Source organism: Haliotis rufescens, unplaced genomic scaffold, assembly GCF_023055435.1.
Source record: "Haliotis rufescens isolate VD_foot unplaced genomic scaffold, xgHalRufe1.0.p SCAF_2, whole genome shotgun sequence".
NCBI lineage: Eukaryota > Metazoa > Mollusca > Gastropoda > Lepetellida > Haliotidae > Haliotis > Haliotis rufescens.
In genome coordinates, this window is record NW_025963890.1 from 71,519,214 (window position 1) to 71,531,298 (window position 12,085).

A 12,085-nucleotide genomic window follows, 5' to 3' on the forward strand; every position below is an offset into this window, starting at 1 on the left:
CTGATCGATATCCATTGCCATCTCCGTCAACCACCACCGTTAGAATTTGGCAGGTGGGAATTTGTAAGTCCATCAGAAAACACTCCCTTTCGAAAGTCCACGAAAACAATGTCCCAACTGAAGTGACAGCTTATCAAACTTGATGAAATTCATTTCAGAACACGCACAATTATGGAAATTATACACGACCTACTATTTCTGGACCAGAAATGTCTAAGTTCTGTCACTTTTTGGCGTTGGATCCGTGAAATCTTGAAATTGACAGGTCACACCATGCAGATTCCTCGTTTCAAAATATCCGTCTCGTCTGCAGCCTAAACAGCGGCTGTTCAGTCATACTCAGTTCCATTAGTAATCATATGGATGTACCAGCAGGCTCGATCAATCCCAGTTAATCTACAGGTAAATGTTGAACCACATCATAGATCGGGGTTGTCATCTTGCTTCTCTTAACTAGATCAAGTTAATGTAAAGACATGATTGTCAGCCATTGACAGCTGTGAGGTGTGAGTAACCGTGATTTAGGTCAAGTTCTGCCACATCCAAGTTCGGGGTAGAGAGGCATTTACTTTGATGTTATTATTGTTTACTGGGGGTAATTGCTATCTAACTAATAACTCTTAGACATATTAAGTGTATATTAGAATGTTAATTCATAAAGTTTGCTGTAGAAATATATTCGTTTTGCATTTTAAAACCTTTTTTCTATTACCCGTCACCCCTACAATAGAAATGATGGCATGTTCGATTTCCAAGAAATGACCTCTCGCACAAATTTCCGAGAAACGACAGCCAAGTCCACAGTGTTCAACAGTGTGCAACAGTTTGATAGAACTTAAAACATCTCTCTTTGGATTAAGTTAGGAGGGTTATTTGTCAACTTCGTTTGAAAAACTATGTGTTTTAAATACTTATTATGAACTACTCACGACTTTGGTGTTTTTTAATCTTGAACTTTAGTAATATTTGTTACATATATAACTACCTGTGGCCACTTTTCGGAATGTTCTAAGATTGCGGACCTGTGCACCTGTGTTATTACGCGTTGCAAGAGAGCACCATGTTCAAAGCGTTGTTGCCGTCATGGTAGAATGGAGATAAACCTACTGTGTTTTGAAATTTGATGTAGTCCCACTGTAGAATAGAAACCTCTTTATTAAAATTTGGAACCTCGCGCTAAAGCGCTCGGTTCCAAATTATAATAAAGAGGTATCTATTCTACAGTGGGACTACATCAAATTTCAAAACACAGTAGGTTTATCTCCTAATTGTGATATGAAAGGCAGGTCCCAGCTCACAGTGGCAGAGAGAATAGTGACGTCATAGTAACCGATGACATCACAATGGTCTGCAAAGCATTGAGATGCAAATTCGTTACAGTGATATAGTTCTCAAAGGAGATATTGCTTAATCTCACCCACGTGATAGCTCCTGTGGAAGCCAATTTGGGACATATTCCTGAGGCAATGGAGTTAACTGACTTTAAAAATCCTGTTTCCACCCTTGCCGAACTAGGCCGGAATTCCTGGGCTTGATCGTAGCACCACCTGTGGCTATTACGAGTTATGTCCCTTCTATGCCTCTCCTATGGACCAATCAGATTCCACCTCTTGTATCACTTGCATTTGCTTCAAACAAAATGGCGGCGCCCAGTCAAGACAATCTGCTCAATAATCAAGATCTATATTGTGATAAAACGAGTCTTCCATCGCGAAGTGCATCAAACCACGTGAGCACCTTGATTAAAATCATGAAAAGATTTAGAAAATATCTCTTGACAACGAGTTAGCGGTGTACATGCTTTGCAAATCCTGCAATCAACCGAAATCAGCAGGATAGTTTACGGACAGTATTTGATTTCGTTGCGTGATTTTGAGTGGACAATGCATAGACTTGTTAGTCCAGCCAAAATGTAACTCCATAATACCAGCCTAGTTCAGCAAGGGTGGAAACTGGACTCTTATAGTCAGTTAACTCCCTTGCCTCGGGAGGATGGTTTGGGATGATAAATGGCTTCACCAGTCAATCTGATAATGGCTTCTTAGAAACATCTCAGATGCATGATTTCAGGTAAATATATATAATAAGTTTCTTTCAAGACATTTCTTGTCAACTGTAAAAATTGGAATGTGTGCTGCAATTAACTAGTTAAAAAACAGTGTTAAATGAGATTTGAAGCCAGAATCACTTTTCCTCGTGTGAAATTACTTTCCCTGACATGTTTGATTTCCAAAATTAAAAAAAATGCGACACATGGAATGACACAAGACTACTGCATCCATTACATACTTATCATAAAAAAATTCAATTCAGTTCCTTCCATTCTGCCAAAATAGCAGTAATGTATGTCTCACAACTGTTTGGGTATATGTGTAAAGTAATGTATGTCACACAACTGTTTGGGTATATGTGTAAAGTATTGTATGTCACACAACTGTTTGGGTATATGTGTAAAGTAATGTATGTCACACAACTGTTTGGGTATATGTGTAAAGTAATGTATGTCACACAACTGTTTGGGTATATGTGTAAAGTAATGCATGTCACACAACTGTTTGGGTATATGTGTAAAGTAATGTATGTCACACAACTGTTTGGGTATGTGTAAAGTAATGTATGTCACACAACTGTTTGGGTATATGTGTAAAGTAATGCATGTCACACAACTGTTTGGGTATATGTGTAAAGTAATGTATGTCACACAACTGTTTGGGTATATATGTAAAGTAATGTATGTCACACAACTGTTTGGGTATATGTGTAAAGTAATGTATGTCACACAACTGTTTGGGTATATGTGTAAAGTAATGTATGTCACACAACTGTTTGGGTATATGTGTAAAGTAATGTATGTCACACAACTGTTTGGGTATATGTGTAAAGTAATGTATGTCACACAACTGTTTGGGTATATGTGTAAAGTAATGTATGTCACACAACTGTTTGGGTATATGTGTAAAGTAATGTATGTCACACAACTGTTTGGGTATATGTGTAAAGTAATGTATGTCACACAACTGTTTGGGTATATGTGTAAAGTAATGTATGTCACACAACTGTTTGGGTATATATATAAAGTAATGTATGTCACACAACTGTTTGGGTATATGTGTAAAGTAATGTATGTCACACAACTGTTTGGGTATATGTGTAAAGTAATGTATGTCACACAACTGTTTGGGTATATGTGTAAAGTAATGTATGTCACACAACTGTTTGGGTATATGTGTAAAGTAATGTATGTCACACAACTGTTTGGGTATATGTGTAAAGTAATGTATGTCACACAACTGTTTGGGTATATATATAAAGTAATGTATGTCACACAACTGTTTGGGTATATGTGTAAAGTAATGTATGTCACACAACTGTTTGGGTATATGTGTAAAGTAATGTATGTCACACAACTGTTTGGGTATATATATAAAGTAATGTATGTCACACAACTGTTTGGGTATATGTGTAAAGTAATGTATGTCTCACAACTGTTTGGGTATATATATAAAGTAATGTATGTCACACAACTGTTTGGGTATATGTGTAAAGTAATGTATGTCACACAACTGTTTGGGTATATATAAAGTAATGTATGTCACACAACTGTTTGGGTATATGTGTAAAGTAATGTATGTCACACAACTGTTTGGGTATATATATAAAGTAATGTATGTCTCACAACTGTTTGGGTATATGTGTAAAGTAATGTATGTCACACAACTGTTTGGGTATATGTGTAAAGTAATGTATGTCACACAACTGTTTGGGTATATGTGTAAAGTAATGTATGTCACACAACTGTTTGGGTATATATAAAGTAATGTATGTCACACAACTGTTTGGGTATATATATAAAATAATGTATGTCACACAACTGTTTGGGTATATGTGTAAAGTAATGTATGTCACACAACTGTTTGGGTATATGTGTAAAGTAATGCATGTCACACAACTGTTTGGGTATATGTGTAAAGTAATGTATGTCACACAACTGTTTGGGTATGTGTAAAGTAATGTATGTCACACAACTGTTTGGGTATATGTGTAAAGTAATGTATGTCACACAACTGTTTGGGTATATGTGTAAAGTAATGTATGTCACACAACTGTTTGGGTATATGTGTAAAGTAATGTATGTCACACAACTGTTTGGGTATATGTGTAAAGTAATGTATGTCACACAACTGTTTGGGTATATGTGTAAAGTAATGTATGTCACACAACTGTTTGGGTATATGTGTAAAGTAATGTATGTCACACAACTGTTTGGGTATATGTGTAAAGTAATGTATGTCACACAACTGTTTGGGTATATATATAAAATAATGTATGTCACACAACTGTTTGGGTATATGTGTAAAGTAATGTATGTCACACAACTGTTTGGGTATATGTGTAAAGTAATGCATGTCACACAACTGTTTGGGTATATGTGTAAAGTAATGTATGTCACAAAACTGTTTGGGTATGTGTAAAGTAATGTATGTCACACAACTGTTTGGGTATATGTGTAAAGTAATGTATGTCACACAACTGTTTGGGTATATGTGTAAAGTAATGTATGTCACACAACTGTTTGGGTATATGTGTAAAGTAATGTATGTCACACAACTGTTTGGGTATATGTGTAAAGTAATGTATGTCACACAACTGTTTGGGTATATGTGTAAAGTAATGTATGTCACACAACTGTTTGGGTATATGTGTAAAGTAATGTATGTCACACAACTGTTTGGGTATATGTGTAAAGTAATGTATGTCACACAACTGTTTGGGTATATGTGTAAAGTAATGTATGTCACACAACTGTTTGGGTATATGTGTAAAGTAATGTATGTCACACAACTGTTTGGGTATATGTGTAAAGTAATGTATGTCACACAACTGTTTGGGTATATGTGTAAAGTATTGTATGTCACACAACTGTTTGGGTATATGTGTAAAGTAATGTATGTCACACAACTGTTTGGGTATATATATAAAGTAATGTATGTCACACAACTGTTTGGGTATATGTGTAAAGTAATGTATGTCACACAACTGTTTGGGTATATGTGTAAAGTATTGTATGTCACACAACTGTTTGGGTATATGTGTAAAGTAATGTATGTCACACAACTGTTTGGGTATATATATAAAGTAATGTATGTCTCACAACTGTTTGGGTATATGTGTAAAGTAATGTATGTCACACAACTGTTTGGGTATATATATAAAATAATGTATGTCACACAACTGTTTGGGTATATATAAAGTAATGTATGTCTCACAACTGTTTGGGTATATATATAAAGTAATGTATGTCACACAACTGTTTGGGTATATATACTGAACCACAAAAGAAACATCACCCCAAATAACATTGCATGAAAAGTTGTCATTTAAATTTCTGGGTTATTTGTTACAAAGTTTCTAAAATTTAACATTACCTTGTCAGGTAAAATGAAATTTAATGATAAAAAAACAAAGCAGATGACAATAAAACTGATCGCCCAAATGCATCATGGCAACGGCCATGGTGAGCTGATGCACATGAGTTCCGTGTAAATTGAAATGCACATGCGTTCCCCCATTTCTTGTCCTATAAAAATCCACTCAGATCGGATAACATTCATTCGTTATTGAAGTGCTACCACATGCCAAGATTGACAAGAAATCAGCGACACCAAGCCCTTGGACGATTGCAAGCTGGACAAACTGCCCGGCAAGTAACCAATGCATTTCAAGTCCACGTAAGGACCATATACAGGCTCTAGTAACGATTCCAGACCACCAACACTACAGATGACCGACCATGTAGTGGAAGATGAAGATGTACAGATGACCCGCCCAACGTCAGGATCGTCAGATTGTGTGACAGTATCTTCAAGATTGCTTTGTTACTGCTGCGGAAACTGCTCGACAGACCATGGGGACACACCAGCTACACATTAGTGCAGACACCGTGCGTCGACGATTGACGAGCAGACACCCTCACTGTCACAGGCCACACTGAGGACCCATTCTGACACCACGTCATCGCCGGGACCGTCTTCGGTGGGCAACACAGCACCAGCATTGGCACCACCAGCAGTGGAGACGAGTCCTCTTCTCAGACGAGAGCCGTTACTGTATCTCAACAGCAGATGGCAGAGAGTCTGACGACGCTGTGGGGAACGTTATTCGGATGCTTGTGTTGTTGAAAGAGACTCGTGGGGTGGTCTGAGCATCATGGTTTGGGGTGGAATTGGTCTTGCACAGAGGGTCGGCCCTGTGATCTTCCAGAACATCGGTTCAGGGAGAGGCAATGGTGTCACAGCAGCTCGGTACATTGATCAAGTCTTGAGACCACACGCCATACCTCATTTGGCATGTCGCTGCAACTACGAGTTTCAGCATGATAACGTCCGTGCCTACACTGCGAGAGCAACAAGAGACTTCCTCCAGCAGAAGGGCATCAGAACCATGCAGTGGCCTGCCCTCAGTCCTGATTTAAATCCCATTGAGCCCCTTGGGACGAGATTCAAAGACGGCTGAATGACGTCCAACCAAGGCCGACAACTGCTGCTGAACTGCGTCAGGCGTTCCTTAGCGTGTGGGCTCAAGTGCCTATGGCCTTTATCAACCGCCTCATCCATTCCATGTATCCACGTTGCACGGCAGTCATCAATGCACATGGCAGACACACGAGATACTGACTTGTGATGCCATTTTCTCAGAGACTAGTGTTGTGTTTCACTTTAAGAACATTTGACACTTTAATTTCAACCTTGATGATCAGTTTTGCCAAGTTTCATCTTTTTGATATGTCTCAAAGTATGTTTACAGTGTTTGGACAAAAAGGGTTTCTCAAATATCTATCCATGGTGATGTTTCTTTTGCGGTTCAGTATATAAAAAGTGTATGTCACACAGCTGTTCGGGTATACGTAGAAAGAGCGTGCAATGGAACATTTCTGATAACATTTCGCTTTTTGTTTATATCCTAAGTGTGTCTTTACTTGAAATCGGAATAGACGGTAAAAAAAATGAAAAGAATAATCCCTCAAAACATCTTATAGTCTTGAAGCTTTCATCCTCTTCAATGTATGACCTTCAGATTCAAGGCCAAGGTCGGCACTGACCTTGAGGATGACATCAGACGTCTCCGCATCATCCGTGAGGAAATCGGCCCAGACCATCTGCTGGTGAGGAGGCATAGGCATCAATTTTACATTCAACCCGCTTGTTTAGCTTTTCAATTGTCCTCTCTCTTCAACATAAAGCAAACTATAAAAACACAAGAAACAGTTGACGATGTCAACTCACAATCACATTCAGGGGAGGTGCTACACGTATGGCCTAGCTACAGTGTGTTGGGTCTGTCTGTTACAGTTGACGATGTCAACTCACAATCACATTCAGGGGAGGTGCTACACGTATGGCCTAGCTACAGTGTGTTGGGTCTGTCTGTTACAGTTGACGATGTTAGCTCACAATCACATTCAGGGGAGGTGCTACACGTGTGGCCTAGATACAGTGTGTTGGGTCTGTCTGTTACAGTTGACGATGTAAGCTCACAATCACATTCAGGGGAGGTGCTACACATGTGGCCTAGCTACAGTGTGTTGGGTCTGTCTGTTACAGTTGATGATGTAAGCTCACAATCACATTCAGGGGAGGTGCTACACGTGTGGCCTAGCTACAGTGTGTTGGGTCTGTCTGTTACAGTTGACGATGTCAACTCACAATCACATTCAGGGGAGGTGCTACACGTGTGGCCTAGATACAGTGTGTTGGGTCTGTCTGTTACAGATGGTTGATGCCAACCAGAAGTGGGAGGTTCAGGAGGCCATTGACTGGATGAAGCAGATAGCTCAGTTCAACCTCACCTGGATCGAGGAGCCCACAAGTCCCGATGATGTCCTAGGTCATGCGGAGATTGCCAGGGTCAGTTTCCCACACAGCAAACATAATCCTTGACTGTCTCAACTCCAACCTTAACACACAGTCATTGTGTGTAGTGAGTGAGTGAGTTTGGTTTTACGCAGCTTTTAGCAATATTCCAGCAATATCACGGCAGGGGACACCAGAAATGGGCTTCACACATTGTACCCATGTCGGGAATCGAACCCTGGTCTTCGGCGTGACGAGCGAACTCTTTAACCACTAGGCTACCCGACCGCCCCTCATTGTGTGTAAAGAAGGACTGGGCGCCATGATCTGATGTCTTTTATCAGACTAGACATATTAATGCTATACTTAAAACTCATAATAATTAGAGTAAAATGTTTAATACAAGATTGATATATACTATTCAACTTTTGAAAGGAATATTTTTATTATTACTTGATTCACCCCACTTTTGACATTACTTATATGTAGATGTTGTTTAGTAGCAGAGCTCCAGATAACTTTTTGAGTAATTGAGTTTTTTACACGAAGGTTTCTATTTTCAATGAGTTATTACAATTTTCATTGGGTAAACTATATATTTTCACTCATCTATTCATCACTCTATTGGGTTTTTCCCAAAATGAGTACACATTTTAAGATTTAATAAAAAAATAAATAATGTTTTTAGATGTATAGAACGGTTCAAAATATGGGCTTGACTTTGAAAGTAAATTTGCTCGTAATTGAAATAAGGTCCGTTGTACGCATGCTGAAAAAGCTTCATTGGGTATTTACTCGTGCTGTTTTTATACATTTGAGTTTTTCATTTAATGCATGCATTTCTGTACGCAAGTTAATTGAAAGTAATTGGGTTTTGAATTTTTGGGGGGGTTATTTTACACAAATACGCAACTTATCTGTAGCTCTGTAGCTCAGTATCCTTATCAAAAGTTGATTGGTATGTATTATGAAATCTGAACTACCAGAGTGGGCTTAAATGACACAAATGAAACTTGGTATGCAGGATTCTAGATTCAGTCCCAGAGAATAGGTCCCATTTTCATTTAAACCATCACACATTTCACTTGTAAAGATCTTATATAGTACAGGAGCAACCAGGTTAAAAAGGTAATAGGTATGTACCCAACTGTTTTAGAATGGTCATTTTTGCCAAATGTCGGCCATTTTGAAAAATGGCTGCCATGACTGCCATTTGTTAAAAAATTTTAAAACATTTTTGCAATAAACTTTTTTTGTTGGTTACAAAAGTAACTCTGTACCATGTTTCATAATTTTATGACTTATGTAACAGTTATTACAAATATTGCATCTATCCCACCAAGCAGATATATTTATAAAATGGACCTACTTTTTACAGTAGGTATCTGGCAATAGACTGCCTCTAGTTTTTCATCTTCCCTAACGTTTGGCTTTACATAGTACCTAGAAATGTCCAGTAGGCTCTCACGGGTGGCACGGGTGGCATGGGTGGCCCAGTTGTCTAAGGTGCTGCAATTCGCTGTGAAAAGTTGTGTCCCTTGGGCACGCCAGAAACCTATGATTGTGGGTTCAAATTCCAGTTTGTCCCGATTATGTATGTTTCTAGGTTTGTCAGCACCATAACCTTGCTCGTGGGTTTCACAGAAGTGGTAAACTTGCATCACTTGGGGCTTTCCTCCCACATTAAGCTGCCACGCCGTGATATAACTGTAATACTGTTAAAAGCAGTGTTAAACATAATTCACTCACTCACTCACTCACTGGACTTGGCCTCCCGGCTAATACAAGTTTGTTGACATTGTATCAAAGATAATTAAGACTCTGTCATTCCCTGCATCCAGGCTCTGAACCCCCTCGGCATAGGCGTGGCAACCGGGGAGCAGTGCCAGAACAGGGTCATGTTCAAACAGTTCCTCAAGGCCAAGGCTCTCCAGTTCTGTCAGATTGACGCATGTCGTCTTGGAGGAGTCAGCGAGAACGTGGCCGTCATCCTCATGGCCAAGAAACTGGGAAGTAAGTTCTTACTTGTGGGATGATCCTTGAAGATCTGGGTTAGAATTGGTCTTCAGTAACCCATGCTTTTCACAATGGGATTGGGCAAGTCAGACTCGATGACTTGCTTACATGTCATCGTACCCCATTTGCGTAGATCAATGCTTATGATGTCAATCACTGGATTGTCTGGCCCAGAGTTGATTATTATGCCACATTACTTCAGCCCCTATATAATATGTTTTACGATACTTTTTTTTAAAGATCTGGATTAGAATAGGTCTTCAGGAAACCCATGCTTGCTGTAAAAGGCAACTATGCTTGCGTAACAGGCGACAAACAGATCAGGTGGTCAGGCTCATTGACTTTGTTGATGTGTGTCATCGTATCCCAAATGCATAGATTGATGCTCCAGATGTCAATGACTGGATTGTCTGGTCCAGACTCGTTTATTTACAGACTGACGTCATATAGCTGAGTGTAGCATTAAACAACAAAGAAAGAAAGAAACAAACAACATGAGGAAGGTCTTGTGATTGCCGTCAGATCTTGTGGATTTTAGACACACAGCTTCACTTCTTTTTTTCAAGAATGCCAGTAGTAACCAAACAAATCACTATTGAGTAAAATGGGTAAACAAATTAAATACATACATATATATTTGGTCCATATCCATTCCCAGTCACTGTATAACATCCTACCTGGTACCCAGTCACTGTATAACATCCTACCTGGTACCCAGTCACTGCATAACATCCTACCAGGTACCCAGTCACTGCATAACATCCTACCTGGTACCCAGTCACTGCATAACATCCTACCAGGTACCCAGTCACTGCATAACATCCTACCAGGTACCCAGTCACTGCATAACATCCTACCTGGTACCCAGTCACTGCATAACATCCTACCAGGTACCCAGTCACTGCATAACATCCTACCTGGTACCCAGTCACTGCATAACATCCTACCAGGTACCCAGTCACTGCATAACATCCTACCAGGTACCCAGTCACTGCATAACATCCTACCTGGTACCCAGTCACTGCATTACATCCTACCTGGTACCCAGTCACTGAATAACATCCTACCTGGTACCCAGTCACTTGCCTAAGGACAGACCAAGTGCAACCTGTGATTCAGTGTGCGGAAGGACTGAAGCCCGAAAAACTGTCAGCAGTCTTGCTAGCTCGGTGCACTAACCCACCCACCTCCACTCTGGTGCTGCTTAACTTTACCTGATGTGTGACTTGTGTGCTATGATTTTTCATGTCCTCTAAATACTAAGCTTTGTAAGGGAAGTGATATATGATAATGTAACTGTGTTGCCGTTCACAGACATCCCGATCTGTCCTCACGGTGGAGGAGTGGGTCTGTGTGAGTTTGTACAGCATCTCTCCATTTTTGACTACATCGCCGTTTCGGGCACCTATGACAACAGGTGAGTCCGGTTCTAGACTTCTGGAAGCTCATGATAAGTCATGGTTATGTCATAACTGCTGATATGTATATAACTAACTTGATATTTTGATGTTTATTTCATGCAAAAGGCTATTTATTGACATGTACATGAAAATGTAGAGATATCCAACAGGACTTATGTAAGACTGGCCTTGCTGACTGGTCTTTGGTGGTAAGCTAGGCTGACTAGTTTGTTGGTGGTAAGCTAGGCTGACTAGTTTGTTGGTGGTAAGCTAGGCTGACTAGTTTGTTGGCTGTAAGCTAGGCTGACTGGTTTGTTGGTGGTAAGCTAGGCTGACTGGTCTGTTGGTGGTAAGCTAGGCTGACTGGTCTGTTGAGGGTAAGCTTTGCTTGACTGGTCTCAAGCGTAACCCTCATGTTTGTAAGCTTTACTTTGTGTGTGTTACAGTGTGCATGTTTGTAAGCTTTACTTTGTGTGTGTTACAGAGTGCATGTTTGTAAGCTTTACTTTGTGTGTGTAACAGAGTGCATGTTTGTAAGCTATATTTTGTGTGTTACAGTGTGCATGTTTGTAAGCTTTACTTTGTGTGTGTTACAGAGTGCATGTTTGTTAGCTTTACTTTGTGTGTGTTACAGAGTGCATGTTTGTAAGCTATATTTTGTGTGTTACAGTGTGCATGTTTGTAAGCTTTACTTTGTGTGTGTTACAGAGTGCATGTTTGTTAGCTTTACTTTGTGTGTGTTACAGAGTGCATGTTTGTAAGCTTTAGTTTGTGTGTGTTACAGAGTGCATGTTTGTAAGCTTTACTTTGTGTGTGTTA

General features: G+C 39.6%; 1 protein-coding gene across 2 annotated transcripts in view; it reads left to right on the forward strand.

The window, feature by feature from the left end:
* The window catches only part of LOC124133189 (mitochondrial enolase superfamily member 1-like), a 29,766-nt gene that overhangs the window by 13,479 nt on the left and 4,202 nt on the right, over positions 1-12,085 (forward strand). For both annotated transcript variants that reach the window (XM_048400510.1, XM_048400509.1), the window contains exons 12-15: positions 7,075-7,162; positions 7,770-7,904; positions 9,692-9,863; positions 11,181-11,283. In XM_048400510.1, the coding sequence (XP_048256467.1) occupies positions 7,075-7,162; positions 7,770-7,904; positions 9,692-9,863; positions 11,181-11,283 (498 nt within the window). The remainder of the gene's footprint in view (positions 1-7,074; positions 7,163-7,769; positions 7,905-9,691; positions 9,864-11,180; positions 11,284-12,085) is intronic.